We start from the raw sequence: 25,824 nt of genomic DNA on the forward strand, positions 1-25,824 counted from the left end.
TCCTTAAGCTTTTGAGCAAGAAAGTGCCTTGTTCAGAAGTGATTATTCAGAACATTGTGTAAGTATTTGGTGTGAAGAATGGAATGAAAGTGAGGATACCTTGGAGTCAGGAAGACCAGTTAGGAGATCTTTATAAGTAGAGTCCAGTATTCCAGGGAAGAGGTGGTCAGGGCTTGAACTGCGGAGATAAGAACGGGAAAGAAAGGCTGAATTATTATATCTGTGGTGGTTTCCCAGGTCTATCCTGTGCTCTCCCTTTCCCTGTTCCTCTTTTCTCTCTTCCCCTCTCTTTCAGTGACTTTATCAGGTTACAGGTTTAATGATCATGTCTGCACAGATCTCTATATCTAGCTCCCATGTCTCCCCAAGCTCCCACCCCACATCACTACTTTACTGTTGGACATTTCAAACTGGCTGTCCCAGGGATACTTCAAACTTAACATGTCCAAAACAGAACTCATTCTCGATGCCTTTTCCCCCTCACCCCCCTAGCTGAAGTGCCACCTTCTTCTAAACTCTTCTAAACTTCTCTATCTGTTTTGAAAAGATACCATTTTTCTGGTATCTCAGGTCCATGACCTTGATGCTCACCTGGGCTTCTCATTCCTCACTCCGTACATATCCAGTCAGTTGGCAATTCTTGTCATTTCTACCTTATTCACACATAGTCACTATTTTAGTTTAGGCTTTTTACCACCTCTCAGCCAGATTATTGCAACAGCTTCCTAACTGACCTCCCTGCCTCGTCTCTCCCCACTCTAGTTCAACTGCTGCCGAACTGATCGTGTTTAAGCTCAGATCTGACCACGTCATTCCCTTTCCTTATAATAAACTCCAGTGGCTTCATGTTGCCTCTTTGACAAAAGATGAACTCCTGTTTAGTTTTCAGTCCTTCACACTTTGGTTCCAACCTATTTTCCAACCTCATTGTGCATTGTTTCCCTCCCACACTCTGCTATCCAGTCAAACTGGCCTGCTTTTTGTCCCTCATACATTACACGCCTGTGTTCTGTTTTGCTGTGTTTGCATTGACTTTTCCACATGCTTGGAATGTATTGTCTTCTCACTGTCACCTCCGGGAATCCCTGTTGTGCTTCAAGACACAGTTCAAACATGCAGGCTTTCCTGATCTCCCCAGCTGTCGGTGCTCTCCTTCTTAGAGTCCCTTGTATCTAACTACTTTGTGTACATTTATATATGTCACAATGCCTAGTGCAGCACCTGGTTTACAGTAGGTGCTGAACAAGTGCTTGTCAGTTATTTAAGGTAGAATCAACAGAACTTGGCAAATGATTGCCTGTTGTAGTTGAAAAAAGAACAGTTGCAGAAATTACTGATATTTTTGTAGTATTTTAAAGTTTGTAAAGGGATTTACATTATTTCATTTGATCTTCACAATAAACCTGTGGTGTAGATACTACGAGTAGTATTATCCCTATTTTACAGATGAGGTAACTGAGACTTACCATGATTAAGGGACTTGTCTGCAGCCACAAAGCTTGTAAGTAACAGATGTGGAATATGAGCCCAGCTCTTCCTAACTCAGAGATGATTCTCAAGTTTAGTCTTTCAAATGCCTAACTATCAGCAGAATTGAAGTGGTGAGGGCAGGGGCAAGTTTGGGAAAGATTATTTCTGTTTTGGACATTCTGAGTTTGAGGTGTTGATTGGACATCCAGGTGGAGATGTCCATTACAGGCAGTTAGAAATGTATCACTGAAGCTAAGGTGGGGAGAGGGTGGTTGTGGAGATAAAGATTTGGGAATCAAAGCCATGAGAATGAATGGTGAGATTGTCAAGGGAAAGACAACAACGAGAAGAGGGCTAAGGACAGACCTTGGGGAGGTTGGAGGTTTGAGGTTGAAGTGGAAGAACCCAGAAGGAACAGTAAAGGGAGGTGGGATATCCATGAGGGTGCAGAGAAGAGGGAGCAGTCAGGAGGAGGAGATACCCAGCATTGTCAAATGTTGCAGAGAAATATAGCAGTGTTAGGTTTGCAAGAAAGCCATTGGATTTGAGGTTTAGAAGGCTGGTCACTGAGGATTTCAGAGTAGGGAGAGAAGCCAAAGTCAGTGTTGGAGATGTGGCAATGTCGTTATACTGTAATTCCACATCAGATATTCGTGGTTTTTGAAATAAATGATTTTTGCAACTTTGAGCCAAGAAAGTGCTACTTCTCATTTTTAAATAATTAAGTGAATATAATTTTGTTTTGTGGATTTCATGACATCACTTGAGGTAACTCAGAGTATGACTGGGATACCACATGACCACTGTGAGGGATCTCTGCTCTAGGAGAACCAGCACGCTTTTCATGCATGAAAATGTCTCCGTGAGGGGGCAGCATATTGCTGCTCTGAAAGCGAGACAGTGTCATTTTTAGAATCAGCCCTAACAGCTGTAAGGAGGCACAGCTGCTCCAAGGGTTCTTGACTTCTCTGGGCTCTGTACTTTGTAATGAGTCCCAGGGGTCCCTTGCTGAAATTTCTACTTGAGGCTGGGAATGTTAACTTATAGCACTGTCTGGAGACTCTGGCTTAACATATCTTTGTGTCTCATAGGGCAGCAGAAGAATTAACACATCCATGAAGATAGTGCTCATCCCCTCTGAGTAATAATAATAAAAATAACTGACACGTTGTTCTTTAAAGTTTGCAAGGTGCAGGTAGTAAGGTAGGTACATAGGTATCCATATCCCCCTTTTGAAGAAGGGAAAAGGCACTGAATCTCTGAAAAATTAAGTGACTTGTCTCCTGTTTTAGGCTTAGGCTTTAAAAAGTAGTTTTCCCCCTTGGAATTTCATTCTGACATAAGAATCCAAGGAGAGGAATCTGAGCTCTTCTTGGTATCCTTGTTCATTTTTTACTTTTGGAGGCAATTGAGGTTAAGTGACTTGCCCAAAGTCACACAGCAAGTAACTATAACTATAATATGTGTCTGTGTGTGTGTGTGTATGTGTATGTATATACACATCTGCTATAATAACTAGCTGGATTTGAACTCAGGTCCTCCTAACTCTAGGGCCCATGCTCTATCTACTCTACCACCTACCTGCCCTTTCCCCCTTCATTTCTGAAACAACCAGAGTAATGTCTTTCCAGGAATTCTAGGGACATTAGCCAGAATCTGCAGGGTACTTGGAGAGGTGCTGCAGGGCACCAAGTGGGAGCCACAGCCTTGTTTTTATGGTAGCTATTGAACTGCAGCGGATACTAAATAGAAATCGAAATGTCTCTGTGTTCTAAAGGCTGGAAGTCATGTGAAGACTCTGTTTCGGTATTGGGTTAGCAATTTGAGACTAACTATGAGACCCTGGGCAAATCAGTTTCCTTTTCTGGGATGACTCATTTTCCCTTATATAAAGTGTATAGATGATCTCTAAGATCTTTGGTATGCTTTTGGTTTACAAGTCTCTAAGAATTTTTATCATTTAATTTGTTGTCACGTACCCCAAGACCGTGAAGTAGGCAATCTGGGTATTCCCCTTTTTGGATCAAGCTGTGGATACACAGCTAGGATAAATGATTTGTCTAGGGTCCCCTAGACAAATACTCCATGACTAGTAGAACTAGAACTGGAAGCTCCCAAGTTTCCTGTTTATTCTCTGAATCTTACCACTTCCTCAAATAAGTCTCACATTCCTGTTTTCGGACTTCCTTCCCATGATGACAAAAACCCACAGGGCTGGTTTGTGTCCATTTCCTTGGTCTTTTTATAACCTAGAGCTGAGTGGGAAAGAGTTAATTTTAAGCTGGAAGTCCAGCTGCCAGAAGACAATTCTGCCTGAGTTAGCCTACTCACACATCTATTTTTTCCGTTCCTTAAAGAGGGTGTTTATGTGTTGTTTGAAGAGAGGAGTTCCTCAAGCTAGCCTTCATCCTTAGAACTGAAGTATCTTCGTTTTATGAATCAAAAGCCTGATGTAAATGCAGTCAGTTTCTATTAACTTCAGTCAAATGTCATGAGAAAGAGGTTGGCTAGTCAGAAAAGCACCTGTGGTGCCTGGGTAAGCTGGTGCCATAAGGTACTTTGTTGCCTCTGCCTCTGTCTTTCCTGGCAGAGCACAGCTAATTATTACTATGGTGGTGGTGCTCTGAGAACATTTCTCTAACACCTACGATGGCTTTGCAGATTGTTTTCCCAAATCACTCAGCCCACGAAGATTCTGTTCTGCCCACAAAATCTGCATTGGCCAGGCGTGCATCTCCCCAGGCTGCCCCTATTGCAGCCATCTTCAACTCTTTCTCTGCTCATGGCAACACATGTCAAGTAGCCCTCATAAAAACAAAGAACTGAGGTGAGAGGATGTAGCAGTCTCTTTAAGGCTTGACTGGCTGATCAGTAAACATTCAAAGCACATTCATTCTGTTCAAGGCCTTGGACACGAGGCATAGACACAGCTGACTGCAGTGGGACAGTAGCTGTACACAGCCTGTAGTCATGTAGATAGTATGTGTTAGGCAGGATTCAAACCTCAATCTCCTGACTTTAAGTCCAGGTTTATTTTGGCTGTCATAGACAAACCATAGGCTACCCTGAGGAAAATTTGCACTCTGTTTTTTAACTGCTCTGAAGTAAAATTGATTGTATTTATATATACACTGAACTATCACTTGGAGAATACAAACTTTTGTGATTTACTTTACATACCAGTCACAGGTTTTAAACACGTTGTTCAACTTAGAGTATCGACTAGTGTTTTTGAAATTGGTTTTAGTTTCTTTATAGGATCCAGCCCAGTCATTATTCCCTATCGTCATGGGTGAGATGAAAGGAGCTTGTTTGGGGCAGCTTGTTTTACCTCTTAAGGTTTAAATTCTAATCCTCTTCTTGCCTTTGTTCAAATGGTCATGCGCCTCTGCTGTGGCTGAGCTAAGCTCCCAGGGCAGTTCCCAGGCTCACCATTACAGAGGCATGTTTGGGTCAGGAGTTAGTTACCTGCCTACTCCCTCCTCTTCATTGACTCTAGCTGCTTTTTGTCTTATCTTTTATGGGCTACTTTGGATTCATCACTAGTGGTTATCCCTAGGGCTTTTTGCTAGCTAATCAGTAAAACTGCATGTTCCCCTAAGGGATCTTTGCTTGCAGTCTCTTCAAATCTTACCCAGACAGAGCCTTATGTTAAAATAGCTCCATTCCGTCCTGGCCTCATCTCTATTTGGCCCTGGGCACTTGTTCTGCTGTATGCTGTGGTGGTGGGACATACCAGGTACTATTGAAAATGTGGATGCTACCTATGTCTTGTTCTTGCTCCACTGGTTTGACTGAAGTGACTTTTACAAATAGGATTTTCTGAAGAAAGGATGGGGAGATTGTTGTTGAGACCACGTTGGGAGAGATGTCACCTTCTTGTCTTCAGATTTTCATCTAATCATCCACATATTTATTAAGTGCCTGCTGTGTTGGACCGTATACTAAGCACTGAGGATAAAAAGACAAAGATTGAACAGTTCCTGTCCTTGTGGAGCTTACATTCTAGTTAAGGAGATAATACACATATATATCAGTATATACAGAACATACACACACAATAAATCGAGGCAGTGGGGAGTGGGCACTGAGGAGCTGAGGAGATCAGAGAGGCTTCATGTAGAAGGTGGTGCTTGAAAAGAGTTTGAAGGAAACTAGGAATTTCAGGAGGCACAGGGGAAGAGGCAGTACAGTGTAGGCATACATAGGCAACAGCCAGGGCAGAAGCTGGAGATGGGGAAGAAGTGGCCAGTAGGCCAGTGTACCTGGACTGATGACTCAGCTATAGGGGTGTGTGTGGGGGGGGGGTGTGGGTATATGTGTAGAAGGAACATGTGGGAAGAGTGGAAAGGTAGAAAGGGGCCAGGCTAGGAGGAGCTTTAAGTGACAGAGGAGTTTATAGAAGCTATTCCAAAAACCTCAGTGCGGTCTGAAGCTTTAATAAGCTTTAAAGGTGCATTAATCCCTTTGGAACCCTCTACATTGAATCCTAGAGGTAATAGGAGCCATTAGAGTTTGAAATGGTTAGACTTGTGATTTTGGAAAACCCCTTTGGTGGCCATGGGGAAGATGGAGTGGAATGGGGAAGGACCTGAGGCAGGGAACCCAGCTAGCAGCCTCTTGAAAGAGTCCAAGTGATGAAGGCCTGGACTAGAAAGGTAGCTATGTGAGTGGAAACAAAGAATCTGATGTGGGAGGAATCGTGGGCTAGATTAGATAAGATTTGGCAGCTGACTGGATAGGTGGGATGAGAGAGAGAGTTCTGTTGATTATACCTTCAAACATCTCTTGTCTATACCCCCTTCTCTGTTGACACGGCAGCCTTGTTGGGCCAAGCCCTCATCTCCTCACCCCCGTGCTAGCTTTTCAGTCTGCTTGCATCTTACTCACCCCAGTGTACTCTTCAACCCAGGGACATTGTTCTCTTTGCTGTTTGTCTCACAAGATACTCCATCTCCATTATGGGCATTTTCACTGCTGGTTGTCCTTGGTGTCTGGAATGTACTTCCTACTCATCTGCATCTCTTGGCTTCCCTGGCTTCCTTCAAGTCCCAACTAAAATTCCACCTTCTAAAGGAAGCCTTTCCTGGTTCCCTCTTAATGCTAGTGCCTTTCCTTTTTTGATTTGTCTCCAATTTACTCTGTATAAAACTTGTTTGTATATAGTTGTTTGCATGTTCTCTCCCCTGTTATACTATGAGCTCCTTGAGAGACTGTTTGTTTTTGTTTTTAACCTTTCTTTGTATCCTCGTTGCTTAGCACAGTACCTGGAACATAGTAGATGTTTAATGACTGACTAGACTGACTGACAAGAATGGTTAGTTCATAAGAGCTTAGAGAAAAGGTAGAAATAACTGGGGATATGTCAAAGGATTGTGAAATGAAGAGGGAGATTGTAGTGAAAACTTTTTTTTTTTTTTCCAGTAAAGTGTGAGGTGTAGTCCTCACTTAAGAGGCAGGGTTGTGGGGGTGCTGTGGGAAGCTTGGGAGAGAAGGGAAGGTTTAGAACAGCCTCCATGGTAAGTGTGATGGAGACTTCATTAGGGATGAGTAAAGGGACTACCTTGCTGCATTGAGGGTCCTGAGGAGATTAGCATAATAGCCCTTCTTCTGGTTCCATTCCTCTTCTTCTGGAGGAAGAAGATGGTACAAGCAGTTCAAGGTTGGAGTTAGGCAAGATGTGAGTAGTGATAGCATAAGGGATCAAAGCACTTGAGAGTAGAGGATAAGATGATGTTGAACTCACTGAAGTGTCTGGATTGGGGAGAGAGTAGAGAGGGGTCAGGAGAGAAGAGATGACGGCCTGGGAAAGTACTCCAGGGAGCACAGACTGGAACGTCAGCTGAGGACGAAGAACAGGTCTAGGAAAAGTGTGGCCCAAATAGGAGATCATCATTGGATAAAGGAACTTCTGAGTTCTTGTTTGGGGAGGGACTATTAAATTCGTAGGTGCTGTGAAATTTCTCCTTAGAAAAGCATTTCCAAACTGAGCTCAGAACCCTGCTCTTCTGCCAGATGGGTGAATGTGAATAGGTAGGTGTGCCGAGGGAATTTTGGTCCTAAAGGAGCATGAACATTAAGGAACCAAATAAAACCCATATTAGCTAGAGAGTAGCAACTGTGTAAGCGCTGAGTTTGTGTAGAGGAACCTGGGAAGTTAGGATCTCCTCATTCTGCCGTTAGTGTGAAAGTGATACCCTCAGTGCATGCAGTAGCTCAGGCCCCAGTCACCTTACGCCGTGACATCATTCAGTCTCCTCTGCCCTCCTCACTTCCTCTGTTGAGTCCCTACCCCACACAAACCATTGTCTTCTACTATTCCTTCTCATAACATGTGAGAGACTCGGGGACCAATCCATCCCATTCTGTCCCATCTTTGTCCTCCCCTTCCGCCACACAAATGTTGTGTCTTACACGGGGCATAGATTCCCTTCGTACTGTTCATGTCTGACACGTACAGATTCCTTGTTGCCTTCTTCTTCTATATTGTGTAGATACTCTCTAATATTATCCAGTATTTGATACTTACCTTATACCATCCCACACCAAACCGTCTTTCTGCATTTGTGCCATAGACTGCTCTCTTATGGTGTGAATGAAACTCATGCATTCCCCACCCCAGCCCATGTGTGATGTATACCCTCTATCATCTCACTTCTCACTTTACATCTGATAAAGCAGTTCTCCCCTTGGTTTCAGCACAAATATACAACCATTTCTCTTCACATTGTCCCCTGTTGCCTTTATCTGGTTCCCACGTTTTCTGAGTCTTCTTCTATTTTTGGTGTATTACCAGCTTTCCAGATGAGAGTTTATGGATTCTCTGTGTTCTAAAGGATGGGCAAATGACTTTGGAAAAGTGGTCCACAGCTCCCTCCTCATGGTGCAGTTGAGGAAATTGGAGGCTGGGAAGGGAAGTGACTTCCTCTTGCTGATGTGGCGAATCGCTGGTGGGTCCAGGACTCGAGACCAGGTTTTCTGATCTGAACTCTCATGTTCCTGCCACTTTAACCGTACTCCTTGCTAAATACCATTTACTAGCTCCAGTTTTCCTTTAATTCGTTTCATCCTATTTTACCTCATTTTGGTTAAAAAAAAATTGGTTTAAGAAATAGCTAGATGCCTCTCTGTCATCTAACCTTCAATGCTTTGAAGATCAGGCAGTTTTTTGGAGGCTCGTCACTTTGTTACCCATGACTTACGTAGTGTATTATTTCTTGAGCGGCTGTGGCAAATGTTCGGCTTACCTCCAGGCACAATTCCTAGTGTTCTTAGCACTTGGTGTGGATTTTAAAGATATAAATAACTCATTATGTAAAGTACTAAATGTTCTCACCATTGAGCATGCTCAGTTACATGTTTTTATATTCCCTAAACACTTAAACTTCAGCAAATTGGCTTAGTGTTCGAGTAGCTGTTTTTAGTGTAACTTTGGCTTTAGAAAGAGTAGTTTCATATCTGAATATGTTTGACAAATCCAGGGAAAGCTATTCCTAAGGGGTTCCAGTTATACTGGATTGTAGTGGTGTATACTTGCATGGTCTTTGGAGATAGGCTCAAAAAGCCATTCAGCTACCAGCAGCGTTTCCTTCCAAGTTTGTCCCTTGATTTCCAGCATCACAGAAATGGCTGCAAGCCTCATTGGATGAGAGAGTTACAGTGTTTTGATTTCTAGTTGACATTTTAGTAGAAATTTAATCACAGTTATCTAAACATTTCTAATATTAGTGCATATTTTTAGATGATAGCAAAAGCCTCTTTAGATACTTAATAGTTAATTTTGCTTTTTTCAAGTTGGCTAAAGCAGAGACCCAATGAGACCATGATAGACTATATACTCAATCCCTTTTTGGCCTGTCCTAGACACAACTCTAACCCTGGCCAGCAGCCACCAGTGTTCTTGATCACATGGGAGGCAGGGGCCAAGGTTGACGTTTCAACACATGTTATTGCTGCTTCTGGCCATACAACTTAAAATTCAGTTTTTTTCTAATGGTCAGGAGTGTCATGTCTATACATATAGCCTGCCCTATTTTATATTTGTTTTTCCCTGAAGTTGTAGTATAAAGTAAAGTGCATGCATTTGACTATGTAGAATACTGAGTATTTTAGACATCTCAAACTTGCTATGATAATTGGTAACATCCTAATAGGACAGTTAAAAGAGTTCTTCTTGACTCTAAAATCTCCCTTCCCTTCTTATTCAATCACCTGCCAAGTCCGGTTGAATCTTCCTTTGAAGTGTCTCTTATATTTGTCCCATCTTTTCCATTATCCCTACTTTGGATCCTTGTTTACTCATACCTGAATGTTTGTGAGTATCTTATAACTCATTTCCCTACATTCATACTCTTTCTCTAGTCCATCTAACCTTTCTTGTACACCACTGTCCTCTTTATATTTTCTCATTCATCTGCTTCAGTGACTGATCACTGCCTATAGGATGTAGACTGAACTCGCCAGTTTGGCATTCAAGGCCCTCCTCAGCCTTCCTGGCCCTCTCTGGTCATATGGCCCACTCCCCTTCTGGGTGTACAGCGTTCTCTGATCCTCAGAGTGAGGGTTCTGACTTGGATTTTCTTCTTCCTAGTGCACAGTGCCGTGGTAAATGCCCTTTCCTTTCACCCGTCCGGAAACTACCTGATCACAGCTTCCAGTGACTCAACACTGAAGATTCTAGACTTGATGGAAGGCAGGTTGTTATATACTCTTCATGGCCATCTGGTGAGTTCCATAAAGAAACACTTCAATGTCTCTGTAGATCCAGGGCCTTAAAGAAATTCGTCCAGACCTAAAATAATCTCAAGTAGCAGGACACAGTATGGAAAAATATTTTCTCTGGCCACGTTCTTGGTCCTTCTGTTGAACGGCATGGAGTGGCAGGTCAGAGAAAAAAGGTCTAGAGGATCCTCAATGATGTGGGCTGGAGGCCCTTAGAGAGCCTGTGGATCAGCCATGTGGGCAAAAAGATCTGCTGGAAAAAGGCTTGGGGAGGCAGGGTTTAAGAAATGACAAGGCTAAGGGCAATCTTATGTCTTAGGGGATACCACCACTGTCCTGGTAAGAAACCTTAGTTATGTTGGAAAGCCAATGCAGATGAAGCATTGGAAGTGGAGTCAGGAAGGCTTTGGTTTGGTGATAGGATCATGGTTGTCAGTCTGTCTGTAAAATGGGGATAATGGGGCAGCTAGGTGGAGCAGTGGATAGAGCTCTGGCCTTGGAGTCAGGAGGACCTGAGTTCAAATCTGGCTTCAGACACTTGACACTTACTAGCTGTGTGACCCTGGGCAAGTCACTTAATCCCAATTGTCTCACTGAAAAGCAAAAAATAAATAAATAAATAAATAAAATGGGGATAATCTCTGTAGACCTTAGCTCACAGGGTTGTAGTGAGGCTAACATGAAGGAAGGCATGTGAAGTGCTTGGCAAACTTGAAAGGCAGTGACGGTAGTCCACTTTGAATATCCTCAGAGAATGCTGTGCCTTTGCTGCTGCTGCCTCTGAACTTTATTGATATCATGCCCTAACCAGCTGTAATCCTTAACATGTTCTGTCCCTTCTGTCCACATTTTCTGGGAGAAGAGAAAACTGTGCTTTTTAGGAGTGGTAACAGCACATGCCATTCTGGGCCTCATTAGGCAAATCATTCAGAAATCTTTTTTCAACTTTCCTTTTTTTTTTTTACTATTCACTGAATTTTCTCTGAAGTTGAGTTCCAAGAGTTACCTCCTACTCTTTGAGAGCTTCCAAGCTGTCTGTCTAAAGCACCTTCTCAACTTTCCGGAGGAGCCAGGACCACCAAGGCCTGCTGTTGGTCAATGGCAGAACATTTTATTTGGGGCATGGGAGATTTGTTGCCTGATGAATTTGCCTCTCAAAGGAAGGATTTCCTGTGTGGATAGGATGTCTGCCTCCATGTTTCTGTTTCATGTGTTAATATTGTCGTCACTATGTAGGGGTACTTGGCAGCCTGGTCTAGTGGCAAAAAAAAACCAACCTTGGTTTTAGGTTCAGTAGTTCTGGGTTCAAGTTTTGATGCTGTCAATCACTAGTTGCATATCCCTGGATATAGAATACACCTCCTGAGCCTCTAGTGCACAGTGAGCGTCTCTGAGCCTCAATTTCCTTTGTCTGCAAAATGGGGATAATAATAATGATTCTGTCTGCCTTGCAGGGTCGTTGGGGTGAGGCTCAGATTGATAGTGGATATAAGCAGTCAGTGATTGTAAAGCACTATACAGATAAAGCTTCTATCATTACCACTCAGCTATAGCTCTCCCTGCATGATCTCTTCCCTTCTTCCCTTTCCCCCCCACTTTGTGTCACAGCCCATTGGTTGTTGGCTCTAGGGATTAGCATTTCATTACTTGTTCTTTACCAGTGAAACGGAACATTGGGCAGCTAAGGCTTTCCATCCCTGGGTCTTGCCTAGAGCAACCTTGGGCCCCATGCTGTCTGGCCATGAAGGCAGCAGGAGACTTCTTGCTGCTTCTGTTCAATGTGCCAGGGTTTTGTGGAGGCCGGAGAGCCTGTCTCCTACCAACCGCTGACTTCTTTCTGGCTCTGGCCAGGCTGTGTTCCAGTGACCTTTGAAACAGTATAACAGCCTCCAGTTAACCTCTTGGGGAGAGTTGCTTATATATAGGAAAGAAATATGTATGAAAAAGGGGCCTGGCATCAGCTTCTGTGTAACTTATGGCAGCTTCAGCCTTTTTTAAGGGATAGTTCTTTCTGTCTCGAGCAGTTCCTCTTATTGGTGGCAATATGGTATAGTGACAAGAACACTGTACTCTCAGGTTCAAATCCAGCTCTTCTCCTTTCTGTCTGGGTGACTCTAAATGAGACACCTAGCTTGGCTCAGCCTCAGTTTGCTTATCTGGAAAATGGATGTCATCATCCTTGTACTGCCAGTTTCACATAGAGGGCGGTGCTAACTGGTGTGATAGAAAGGCAGTCTACAAAGATTTATTAAGCACCTGCCATGTGCCAGATACTAAACCCTGGGGACACAAAAAGACAACAACAAAACAAAAACTCTCTGCTGTTATGGAGCCCACAGTCTAATGGGGGAGACAACATGCAAACAACTATATACAGACAGTTGTAAATTGTAGTAAATTGGAGATAATCAACAGAGAGAAGTCACTAGCATTAAGGGGGACCCAGGAAAGGCTTCTTGTAGAAGGTGGGGTTTTAAGTGGGACTTGAAGGAAGCCAGGAGGCAGAGATGAGAGGGAGAGCATTGCAGATATAGGGGATAGCCAGGCAGTGAAAATGCCCAGATTCTGGAGATATGGAGTGTCTTGTGAAAGGAACAGCAAGGAGGATGTTGTCACTCGATTGCAGAGAGAAATAAGATGTAAGAATACTGGAAAGGTAGGAGGAGGTCAGGTCTGAAGAGTTTTCTGTTTGATTCTGAAGGTGCTACAGAGCCATTGAGTTTCTTGAATTGGGGGATGGGAGGTAGGGTTGGACTGGTTAGACTTGTGCTGTAGGAAGATCAGGTAGACCTCTGAATAGAGTAGAGGAGAGACTGGAAGCTGGGAGACCAACCAACCAACAGTCTATTGCAAGTCTGGGTGTGAGAAGATGAGAATCTGGACCAGGGAGATCACAGTGTCAGAGACGGGAAGGGGCAGAAAGAAGAGATGTTTTGAAGGTATCATCACTAGATTGGCCGGGGAGGGGTGAGAGTGAGGAGTTGATGAACTTGGTGTTGAGCCTGGGGGACTGGGAAGATTGCAGTGCCCTTGACAGTAGTAAGGAAGTTCAGAAGGGGGAAGATTTTAGGGGAAAAGATAGTGAGTTCAGTTTTAGACATGCTGAATTTAAAATGTCTGCTGGGATCAGCATCAGTGTAACTTATGGCAGCTTCAGTCTTTTTTAAGAGAGAGTTCTTTCTATCTCAAGCATTTCCTCTTATTGGTCACTGTACTCTCAGGTTCAAATCCAGCTCTTCTCCTTCCTGGCTGGGTGACTCTAGATGAGATACCTAGCTTGGCTCAGCCTCAGGCTCTCTTGCCTACAGAAGACCCCGGCACATTGAACAGAAGCAGCAAGAAGCTGCCTGCTGCCTTCACGGCCAGACAGCATGGGGCCCAAGATGTCCACTAGGTAATTGGCAGTGTGTGAATGGAGGTCAGGAGAGAGGTTAAGGTTGGGTAAGCAGATCTCAGAATCATCTGTTAAGTCTACAGGAACTAATGAGCTCACCAAGTAATACAGTACAGAGGAAGGAGAATAGCAGAGGACCTGGACAGAGCCTGGGGGACCCCACAACTAGTGGGAACGATCTGGATGAAGAGTCAGCAAAGGAGACTGAGAAGGAGCAATCAGACAGGTGGGAGGGAGTGTAATGAAACCCTAGAACCTCCTGAATTTGGATACAGAGGACCTGGGGTTCTCTTCTTTATCAGCTGTGTGGCATTGTAAGTCACTTAATTTCTCTGGGCCTTAGTTTCTTTATCTTGGAAGGGAAGGAAATAAACATTTATATAGCACCTACTGTGTGCCAGGCATTGATTCTCACAACCACCCTCAGAGGTAGGTGGTGTTATTATCCTCATTTTATGATTGAGGAAACTGAGGCAAAGAGAAGTTTAAGTGACTTGCCCAGGGTCATACAGCTAGTAATTGTCTGAGGTCAAATTTAAACTCAGATCTTCCTGACTCCAGGCCTGGTGCTCTACCTACCACTGCCTAGTTGCCTCTTTGAAATAAAGATACTGGGCTAGATCAGGGGTGGGAAACCTACAGCCTCAAGGTCACATATGACCCTCCAGGTCCTCAAGTGTGGCCCTTTGACTGAATTCAAATTTCACAGAACAAACCCCCTTAATAAAAGCATTTGTTCTGTAAAACTTGGACTCAGTCAAAAGGTCACATGTGGCCTCGAGGCTGCAGGTTTTCCCCCCTGGGCTAGATGACCTCTAAGATCTCTTGCAGCTCTAAATCTGGGATTCCGTATAAAGGCAAGCTGTTATTATGATTGTACCTTTGCCTTGGTAGCTAATTATGCTAAAAATAATGTGGCATACTAACATGTGAATTTGGGAACAGGTGTGGCCCTGTTCCAATTGAAAAAAAAAAAAACAAAACCAAAAACCCCAAAACCCAAAGAAAAATACTTACCAACCAGATCAATTAGATAGCAGTTATTTGAGTCACAAAAGGTTTCCTACCTGTTATAGCCTTCCTTTAAATAGGATGCTGTCATAATGCTTTTAGAGTTCTCCAATTCTCCCTGACCTTCTGGTCTTCAGAAACACCTGGATTCTATAAGTTTGAGATACAGGGGGACCTTCTCTGAAAAGTAGCAGAGAAATTTGGAACCAGACCTGTTGCTTGTGGTTGGCAAACACTGGAAAGTACCCTTTTCAAATGAGTGAAATTTTTTAAGAAGAATTTTTTTTAAAAAATCACTTCTCTTGTGTGATAACCAGTTTACATCACAGCACTTGAGAGTTAGAAGGGGTTTCTATAGCTGTGTAACCTCTTCAACATGGCGATTAAGTGGTCAGAAAGCCTTGGCCTGAAGCCCTCCACGGAGGGAGCTATTTCCTGTGGCAGGCCACTCCACCAGCTCCAGTGCCTCAGAACTTATTCCTGACATCAAACCTCCATTTGCTTTTTTTCGACTTTGACCCAGTGCTCCTTGTTCTGCCCCCTCTTCTACATAAAAGCCCCTGTTAAATACAGGACCATAGTTCCCAGAGGTCTCTATCAACTGGTTCCTTCCCTGTTGCCTTCAAAGTGCTGAAGTCTTGTCTCCCTGAAAACCTTCACTAGACCCTAGGATCCCCTCCAGCTATTGTCTTGTATCCATTCCGTTTCTCAGCCAAACTCCTTGGAAAAGGTGTTTACACTGTCTTGCTTCACTTCTCCCTCACTCTTTGGTTCTTTGCATTCTGGCTTTTGGTTTTATCACTCAAATTACTGTCTCCAAAGTTACCAGTGGTTTCTTAGTTGACACATCTGGTGGCCTTTCCTCAGCCCTCATCTTCCTTGGCCTCTGCTGCCTTTGGCCCTCCTGCTCTTTGGATTTTGTTGTTGTTCTTGAGTCATTTTCAGTTGTGTCCAACTCTCTGTGACCCCATTGGGGGTTTTCTTAGCAAAGATACTGGAGTAGTTTGCCATTTCCTTCCCCAGTTCGTTTTACAGATGAGGAAACTGAGTTAAACAGGGCTAAGTCACTTGCCCAGGCTCATACAGCTAGAGGTCAGATTTGAACTCAGGGTCTTCCTGACTCCAGGCCTCGTACTCTAGCTACTGTGACACATAACTGCCCCATTGGGTTTTTGTAGCATTCTTGTTTTGGTTTGCCTCCAGAATAACTGCTCTTTCTGTCTCCTTTGCTGGCTCTTCATCCAGAGCCTTCATCCACTCCTAACTGTGGATGCCCTAAAATTCTGTCCTGGGCTGCTTTCTCTTTCCCCTGTCTACTCTCTGTCTCGGTAACCCCATTAGCTCCCATGCTGTGCACTCTGACCTCTGTTCAGATGATTCTCCAGATCTGTATATCCATCCTCAGCCTCTCTCCTGAGCTTCAATACCATCTCATCAGTTGCCTGTTGGACATTTAGAACTTGATATCCCAGAGGCAGGTAGATATTGTCATAGTGTGCAGAGTGCTGGATATAGAGCCAAGAAGACCAGAGTTTAAATATGAGCCCAGACACTTACTAGCTCTGTGACCTTGGGCAAGTCACTTAGCTTCTCTCTGGTTCAGTTTCCTCCTCTGTAAAATGGAGGTAATAAAATGAACAAATATTTGCAAAGCTCTTTGCAAACCTTAAAGTGGTATATAGATGTTCGCTATTATTATTGCTGTCTAAAACACAACATATCTAAAACTGAACTTGTTATTTTTCCCTCTAAACTCTCTTATCTTCCAAACTTCCCTATTTCTCAAACAGTTGGTGCTCAGAGGCACCAGCATCCTTTCAGTACCTTAGGTTCATAATCCTAGCATTATCCAGTACTCCTCACTCTCATCTCATCTGTCTAGTCAGTTGCTAAGTCTTGCTGTGTCTGCTTTCACAACATCTGCATCTGGCCCCTTCTCTCTGCTCTCACAGCTGCCACCTTAGTTCAGACCCTCATCATCTCTTGCCTAGATTATTATAATAGCCTCCTAAATTGGTCTCTTGCCTATCCTCCATCAAAATGACTACTACCAAAGTAATTTTCTTTTGGGCTATTAAACATCTCTCTAAAGCCCTATGCAACCTGGTCCCAACTTATCTTTCCAGCCTCCCAGGACATTACTCACACTCTATGACCTAGCCAGACTTCCCCCAAACTGGCCTTCTGTGTTTTCCTCACTCATGGCATGCTATTTCTTATCTCAGTGCCTCTGCACTGGGCAGAGGTGCAGCCTTTCCTAGTCTTTCCAGTTCGAGTGCCATCCCTCCCAAATTATCTTGTATGTAACTGCTCCCTCTGGGTATTTATTAACTTTATATTTATCCCCTCTCTGTTTTTATATGTTCTTGTTATCTCCCTATAAAAAGGTAAACCAGTAGAGATTTTTATTCTTTGTACTGATATCCCCAGTGCTTACCACAGCACCTGGTGCAAGTGCCTACATAAAATGTACAAATAAGTGGTTGTTGGTTGATTGATCTCCTCTGAGTCTTGTCTTCCTCAGGCTAAACTAAACATCCACAGTTCCTTCAGATGGTCCTCATAAGTAGCAAGTATAAGCCCTTCACCATCCTCATTGCTCTCCTGAATGTTCTATTTTATCTATGAGCTTTCTAAACTGTGTTACTGAGAAGTCAGAACAGCATTTCAGATTTGGTCTGACAGTGGCCTAGAAATTCTTCTTCTTTTTTTTTGTTTTTGTTTTGTGAGGCAGTCGGGGTTAAGTGACTTGCACAAGGTCACACAGCTAGTACGTATCAGGTGTTTGGTCTGAGGCCGGATTTGAACTCAGGTCCTCCTGACTTCAGGGCCGGTGCTCTATCCGCTGTGCCACCTAGCTGCCCCCTAGAAATTCTTCTTCATGGAAATTATTCTTTTCTTCATGCAGATGAAAATTGTATTCTTTTTTTCTGGCTATCAGAATACTCTATTGTAGTCCACTATCTCTCCCCCCTCTCTCTTCCCCAATCTTTTCTAACAAACTGCTCTTTAACCATATCTTTCTCGTTCTGTGCTTAGGAAGTTGACTTTTTGAACCTAAGTATAGAATTTCACATTTACCCCATTAAACTTCATCTTAGATTCAAGCCAGTGCTCTCCCTTACTTTCTTAGTCACAGAGAATCAGTGTGACATGGGGAATAGAGAGCCAGCCTGAAAACCAGAGTTCAAAACTGGGTTCAAGTCCCACCTTGGACACTTGCAGGGATGGTAACGACCTGCATTGGTAGAGGGGGTTTACTCATCTGGCATTTTCTGCCAGAAGTGTGAAATTCACCACCAGAAACAATTTTGGTACCAGATTAAATTGTAATTGGAAAATGTTTAATAAAATAAGTAAAAGTACAATAAAACATAGATAACTGATAATTTGTAGTTTTAAAGTCAATATGGGACAGAGATCTGTTTCTATTTAAATTTGACACTAGCTTCTATGGTAATGAAATTGCAGGTACAGTCCCTATCCCTATCCTTTAACTTCTCCTGTTACTCTCCTTTATGAGATACTACTACTCATAATCATTTATCATCCTTTGTAAAATCTTACTGGTAGGTTTACATTGTAAGCTTTTTTTGGGTGCCATCTTTCTCTCCTTGGTAAGTGAGTAAGTTTTTGCTAACTGAAACGCTTTCCTGACTGTCTTGTGCCGATTGATTGCATAGTTTCAGCGTCTATACAGAATAATCATAATTGCTGTGTCATTTCTGTTGTCTCTTTCCTATTTTTAATTATGAATCACTTGTTTGAATAGTTTAGAATTGTGTTGTTTCAATTGTGTGTGTTCCATGTCTTTTTCTTCTTATTCTTTCTTCTAACTTTTTACTAATTCTGATCTTTGCTCTAAGTTGGTAGTCTCTGCATAGACAGGTGATTTAGAGATGACTCCTATGTCAATATATTTTTTCATTTCTGTTAAAATATTGCAGGTTTCATTTTTTTGTGATGTTATTTGGTACTTGCCATATCCAGTGCTTACGAACTCTTTTCTTGCAGAAAATGTTCATAATGTAAAGGCACATATCCTCCAAGTCTCTGACCTTGCCTTTCTTTTTTCCAGAGCTGCACTTTCCAACAAATTTCTTACGGTCCTTACCTTTTCCTACTTTTGCATCAAGTCACTGTATATTATATATATAATTTGGAGGGTTTTTCTTATCAAGTTCTTCATAGAATTTCTCTACCTCTCCATCTGCTCCTGATGTTGGCACAGAAGCTGCTATTATTTTCATGGTTGTCTTTTTTGCAATACCTACAATCATTGTAATATGAGGTAACCAATAAAATCAACCCCATCAACTTCTTTCTTTGCATCTCCAAGGAGTATCTACGTGATATACTTCAATTTAACGTCAAATTCCTTCTTCTGGTTTTATTTATAGCGAGAGTATCAAGATTAAAATGTTTGAACTCCTTCAGTACTATGTCTAATTCCTAGTCATTGGACAAGGATCTTTCATTTAGAGTACCAACAGCCAAATCAAAGTTTATAGACAATTGAAAAATTGTGATTCTTAGCATAAGTAGAGGAGGAGTAGGACTAAGGGTCATCCTGGGTGGGTTTTTTTGTTGTTTGTTTGTTTGTTTGTGGATTGCCAAGTCACTGATGAAAGGAGCAAGAATGGCTTGTGGGTACTACACTGGACATCTGTTATCAAGTTGACATCAAACTTTTTTTTTTTTTGGTTTGTTTGTTTTAGGCAATTGGGGTTAAGTGACTTGCCTAGGGTCACACAGCTAGTAAGTGTCAAGTGTTTTGTCTGAGGCCAGATTTGAACTCAGGTCCTCCTGACTTCAAGGCCGGTGCTGTATCCACTGCGCCACCTAGCTGCTCCGACATCAAACTATTAACAATGACTGAGTCTAGTCATTCAACTAGCAATTCTGAATACATCTAATTATCCTATTCTGTATAATTTCTTATTTTTTTTCTGCAAGAATAGGTAACAGGGGACTTTGTCTAATACTTTGCTAAAATCTAGGAAAAATATACTGGTACCATTTTTCTGATCTACCAGTCTAGTAACTGACAATAAAGGAAATAAGGTTTGTAGTCATGACCTGCTCTTCCTTTTTTGTGAATGCACCTTTTTTTGGTGGATATTCACTAAACTGCTCTTACCAATGTAGAAATTTTCCAGAAATCAAAAGTCAAGTTCACTGTCCTATAGTTTGTAGACTCTTTTTATTGCCTCTTTTTTTTGAAAATCAGACATTTGCCCGTTTCAGTCCTGAAGTACATCTCCTGTTCTCCAAGATCTTTTAGATATTCCAGACAGTGGCTCAGCAATCTTATTCCCAAGAAGTAGAGAAAAAAAGGAAACTTCCCTGTGACCACTCTGGGAAATTTAGTGAGTCAGAGGCCTAGGAACTGGATGATTTAGGAGACTGAGGAAGCAAGTAGAAGGAACATAGTGCCGTAGAATCCTAGATCCAGAGCTGAAAGTTCCATTCACTTGCCGTACAGTTCAACCTCCTCCTTTTACTGATGATGGAGCTGAGATGCAGTGGCCTTAGTGACTTCACCAAGGTTCCTTTGGGAATAAACACATACCAGAGGCAGGATTTGAACTAAGGTCTTCTGACTCCAGAGCAGTGCAGAATCTTTGTGACCCCTTAACCTAATAATTGGATATGGATTAAACACCATCATTTTTAACATCTTTGTCTTTTTTTCTACCTCTGCTGTGGCCATCACTGGAGAAGTGGAAGGGCCACAACAGCTGCGGGGGCTGGCACTCTGGTAGATTTTCCGGTTGCTTTCTTTACAACAATGTTATGAGGGAGGAAAAAAAATAGAAGCGTAATGAGATGTAGCTTGTCCAAGGTTACACAACACCAGTATGTGTGGGAACTAGATTTGAACTCATATCAGATTTCATCTCTAGTATCTTCTCTCCCCCCTCTCCCCCCATATACTGTTCTGCTTCTGTGTAACCCAAATAAGAAGAATCAGGGGTGGATTTGAGACTGTTGTAGTTCTTCCTTTTCCCTAGGTCATGGTTGAATTTGGCTTGGCATATTTCATACAGTGTCCTATGGATCATCTGAATGACTGTGAGCCCAGGTTGCCCAGTGAAGGCTGGAGCATATGAACTGTATATGTTCATATGTTCAACTGTGGCTTGGCTCTCTAATTCCTAGGCTCTGAGGCTTGCTAAGTATTTTTAGGACTTTTGCCAGCCCTAAAAATGAAGAAACCAGTTTAGTATTGCAAATGACTTTTTGTCTTTTTCCCTCTACCTTCTCAAAACTACATCTCCTTGTTGCTTTTAAAAAAAAAAGAAAAGAAAAGACAGATTGCTACTAAGATTGGTCATGGCACTTGAGCTAGTTTTGAATAGGCTTGGTATTGGTATTTACTGCTGGCAGCAGTTGAAAGTTTATCATTCCCTGGAGGGGTTCCTGAAATAGTCAGCTATGACTCATTGTTTGGGTAGCTGTATTGAGAAGGATTGTCATGGATGAGGAGGAATTGTTATGTGGAGAGAGAGGAATTATGATATGGATAGAGAAAGAGCACCATCTCCTCCAAGTATAGAATTCTTTTGTGTTTATAATGAAGGAGCCTGCAGATGCTCGTATAAGAGCCCAAAAAACAAATATTCTCAAGACAGGGATGGTGGGTGGGTTAGGGAATTTAGGTAATGTGAGTCAAAATAGAGGGATTTAAGTCAGCTAGGTGTGGCATAGTAGAAAGAGCATTGAATTTTGGAATCAAGAAGATGTGAGTTCAAATCCTACCTCAGACACTTGCTAGCTGTATGACTGGGGCAAGTCACTTCTCCCAGCCTCAGTTTCCTCATTTATAAAATGAAGAGGTTGGACTCAATGGCCTTTAAAATCTTTTCCAGCTTTAAATCTATAGCTTATAAATATTTTCATACCAAAAATTGTCATATGTAATAATTGTTTTTGATAACATAATTTTATAGGAGAAAAGTATCACTATCACTAGAATATACCCATAGAACACAGGGTTCCTTGGACTATAGCTTGGAAAATGCTGATATAGGAGATTGATCTTTATAGCATCTTAGCTCTATGATTGTCCCTTGTATATTTGGCAGACTTTTTATATTAGCAGAGAGCCTTATTTATCCAAAACAGAATCATTTAGCTTCCATGGTCTTTAGTTGGCAGCTCCAGGGCTGAAGTTTGCCAGTATTTGCTGCTGTTTTTCCAGTGACAGAGCTGGCTTTAACAAAAATTAAGAGGCCAATTGGATTATGCAATTCACTTGAATGATCTGAATTTCTGGTTGGGTTAAAATTAGTCCATCACCCAGGTTAGCTACATTGGGATTTCTGAGGATTTGTGATCATTGAGTGCCAGTTACCACAGTGGTTCCAAACAAAGTGCTGCAGAATTTGCAAAAGTAGGAAAAAAAATGTGTGTCAGGTCTACGGCAACATTAGTCACCCAAATGAACGTCTTGTTCTGAATACATTCTTAACTTGTGAGAGTTTGTGTAGGAGAATATTTTGGGTCCAGATTTCATTCTCACTCTGACAGCTAACTTCTGTTCTGGGAGAATTATTTCTAAGTGTAGTTTATAAGAGGAGGAGAGACTTGGTGTTCCTTCAAACATTGACTAGTTGGCATGTCAGGGATGTGTGTTACCAGCTGATGGGTCCCATTATACCTAGGGAGAATGGCCAAGTTTTGATTCTAAGTCAGCTGGCCTATCACCCTGAGAGAGAATTAGAGACAGAAGTGCGTAGCTCTAATTTGATGTTCTGCAGCTGCTTTATCACATACTATAGCTACTTATTTTTATTCTGAAGAAGCTTTGCAGTAGTGAAATCCTTTCATATCTTCATCCTTATGCATGAGACTCAAAATGGTACTTGGGCTGTTTATTGAAATGATAATGTTTTCATATTTTGTTCTAGGAAGGTGTTGATATCAGAGGGGAAATAAACAGTCTCGTACTAGACAGGTCTTTTGATTGGTCGAGGGCAGTACCCTGTGACCAACTCTAACCTGGTTTAGAGGAAGGAAGAGAACATGCCATATAAAGAATGACTGGGAGCTACTTTGGGGATGGTCAGGCAGGAGAAGAGAAGACTTCCAGGGACACATGGTCACGGTCTTCAAATATCGGAAGGCTAGACTTGTTCAGCTTGTCCTAGATGATAAATGAGGAGCAATGGGTGCAAGGTAGAGAGGTAGATTTGATCTCAATTTGAGACAAGGCTTCCTAACAATGCGAGCTGACCAAAAATGGAATGCCTTGCCTCATGAGGTCTTCAAGTAAGTTCTCTGACCTCTGTCAGAAGCCATAGAGGGGACCCCTGCATTGGTTAGAGTCGAGTCAGGTGGCTTCTGAGGCTCCCCCCAGGGCTAAGATTCTGTGATTATGATGAAATAAAAGTGACGCTTCAGTGGGTTTCTTTTGGCCAATGGGCATACAATTTTTCTTTTGCTTCCATTCCTCCGTTTGTGAAATAGGCAGAGCCTATTCCTGGGGGGTTAAAAATCAGTGGTTTTAAAGAAGACAGAGGTGAGCCTCCCTGGACCCTGTGCATTTCTTTACCCTTCTGTTTATTTAAGGCTTGCTGAGTCAGAAGAGTAGAATAGAAGCCACTGTATGGAAAGAATTCTTTGGAGAAAGTGGTTCTGTGAAGCCAAGAAGTTAGATCCATATAATTTCATTATGACTCCTATCTTTTGATCTATATGGTAAGACTGCATGACCTTTGGCCTCTCCCACAAGAAGACTTTGGCGGGGAAGTATCTTTGTCCTCAGGGTTAAGAAAAAAAAAATCCTTTGTGATTGTTCTCTGTCTTTTCTGTGCATTGGCACTTTTGCCTTCCTTTCTGGCTCTTATAACTCTTTTGTACTTTTTCTCTGATATAATTAAACAAGAGATTTTAGATAGTGGAGAGGATTAAAAAAAGAGAGGAAGGAGGTACATTAGACTAAGAAGAAAGCCTGCAAAAACACATTATAGTTGTATGTCAGTGATATGTCCACTACCTTCCATCCTGATACAAGATAAATCTCAGGAATTGACTCTGTCTCCTGATTGGTGTCAAGGTTGGGCCTGGTGGAATTGATTCAGCTGTTGGGGCTGATGCTGGTGGTGGGAACCCCTATCAAAGCAAATGATGGGAAAGAGCCTGGCTAACCTGCCTTGTGACTGGGAGATTGCTTCCCCGAGGTTGTAATTTTATTTCCTAGGCTCAAGTTAATGTAGCACACATGAAGTACATTCTGTTATAGTGGTATAGAGCCATAGGCTAGATGCTAAAGGAGTAAAAACATTGGAGATATTGTCCTTCCCTTTAAAGAGTTTACTGTCTGAGGGGCAGCTTGGTGGTACAGTGGATAGAGCTCTGGCTTTGGAGTCAGGAAGACCTGACTGAGGTCAAATCCGGCCTCAGACACTTGACATTTATTAGCTGTGTGACCCTGGGAAAGTCACTTAACTCTGATTGCCAAAGCAAAAAAAAAAAAAAAAGGAGTTTACTGTCTGTAGGGGAGGTTTGTATGATTATAAACATGTACCTATGAAATAATGTAAGTTCATAAGAGACATACTATGTGAATTTGGAAGAAGGGAAAACTTTCTGATGAGGGTTGGTAGGGACAGGATCAGAGGAAGCTTCCTGCATAATATAGTGAAAAAAAACACTGATTTCAAAGTCAGAATACCCACGTTGCAACTTTTCTACTTGCTATGTACCTTGGATTAACCCCATAACCTTAGAGGCCTCAGTTTCCACATCTATCTTCAGTCAGTAAACATTAAGGGCTAACTGTGTGCAAGGCACTCTGCTAATCTCTGAGGATATAAAGAAAAATGAAACAGCCCTTGCCCTCATTAGCTTAGAGTCTAATATAAGTATGTGTAGCATATATGCAAAATGAATAAAGGATAGTTTTGGAAGGGGATACACAAGCAGCCCTGGGGACCAGGAAAGGCTTTATGAAGAAGGAGGGGGCAACTGAACTGAGTTTTGAAGGAAATGAGATTCCGAAAGGAGGGAGGCCAGGAGAGAGTATCTTCCAGTCATGAGGGGACAGCCAGCGCAAAGACACAGAGCATCATGTGTCTACAAATAGTAAGTAAGCCATTATAGTAGGAATACAGAGGCCAAGCGAGGGAGTAAAGTGTAAGAAGACTGGAAAGATAAGAGACGGCCAGGTTGTGAAGAGCTTTAGATGCCAAACAGAGGTGTTTGTGTTTGATCCCAAACGTGTTAGGGAGCCTTGAAGTTTTATTTTGTTTTGTTTTGTTTGGTTTTTTTTTTTTTTTTTTTGGAGTGGTAGGGAGGAATAACACCTGAGTTTTAGGAAAATCACTTTGGCAGCTTCGTGGAAGATGAGTTGGAGTAGGGAGAGGATGATTTCTTTGTTTCCTTCTAGCTCTAAATCCTGTGATCCTAAAAGGTTAAAATGGACCTTGAAGGATGGGCAAAATTTCAAAACACAGAGAAAGGGAAGCATGGGGAGGAGAAGGACATTTTAAGGGAAGAAATGATGCAAGCACAGACTTGGCAGCTGGAAGAATTTTGTGGGTGACCATTTTCTAAAAAGTCTTTTTTGGGGGTGGGTGTATAGTACTTGTATTGCTATGGTTAATCAAATGCATTTTTTAAGTGCTTACTATGTGCCAAGCATTGTGCTAAGTGCTGGGGATACAAAGACAAAGTGAAACAATCCTTGACCTCAACGACCTTACATTCTTAAAGGGGAGACCTCATGTACAAATGTTAGTGTATAGCAGAATATATACAGAAAATAAATACAAGATAATTTTTCGAGGGAGGACACTAGCAGCTAGGAGGGATCAGGAAAGGGTTCATGTAGAAGGGGGCACTTGTATCTTGAAGGAAACAAGAGGTGGAAGTGAAAAGGCAGGACCCTTGTGGGATGGGGGAGTGAAGGAGAAGAAGGGTGGCCAGAGGAAAGGCATGGAGATGGGAGGGGTGGTGTTAGGAAAGAAGAACTGAAAGTAGGCCATTATGCATGGATCTTAGAGAGGGTCAACAAATCTTTCTGTGAAAGGTTTCTTTAAGCTAGATTTTGAAAAAGTAGTTTTGCTGGTAGCTTCAAGTTCAGATCCCTTTTTGCTTTAGGATATATTACTATCCTTTGGTCTTTTTTTTTTTTTTTCAGATGAAGTATCTTTTTCTGTTAAGCAGCATGTAAGCGTGTGTGTGTGTGTGTGTGTGTGTGTGTGTGTGTGTGTGTGTGTGTG

At 42.2% G+C, this 25,824-nt stretch overlaps 1 protein-coding gene and 1 long non-coding RNA gene across 3 annotated transcripts in view; one reads left to right on the forward strand and one right to left on the reverse strand.

Annotated features, from left to right (window-relative positions):
- LOC114024135 overlaps positions 1-14,731 on the reverse strand; it is a 29,090-nt gene extending 14,359 nt beyond the window's left edge. Inside the window, exons 1-2 of the long non-coding RNA XR_003566874.1 lie at positions 14,653-14,731; positions 100-178 (exon numbers count right to left, since the gene is read on the reverse strand). This is a non-coding gene — a long non-coding RNA (uncharacterized LOC114024135). The remainder of the gene's footprint in view (positions 1-99; positions 179-14,652) is intronic.
- POC1A (POC1 centriolar protein A) overlaps positions 1-25,824 on the forward strand; it is a 176,088-nt gene that overhangs the window by 24,378 nt on the left and 125,886 nt on the right. For both annotated transcript variants that reach the window (XM_027837050.1, XM_027837049.1), the window contains exon 7: positions 10,061-10,194. In XM_027837050.1, the coding sequence (XP_027692851.1) occupies positions 10,061-10,194 (134 nt within the window). The remainder of the gene's footprint in view (positions 1-10,060; positions 10,195-25,824) is intronic.

This window comes from Vombatus ursinus, unplaced genomic scaffold, assembly GCF_900497805.2.
Source record: "Vombatus ursinus unplaced genomic scaffold, bare-nosed wombat genome assembly UNPS02014820.1, whole genome shotgun sequence".
NCBI lineage: Eukaryota > Metazoa > Chordata > Mammalia > Diprotodontia > Vombatidae > Vombatus > Vombatus ursinus.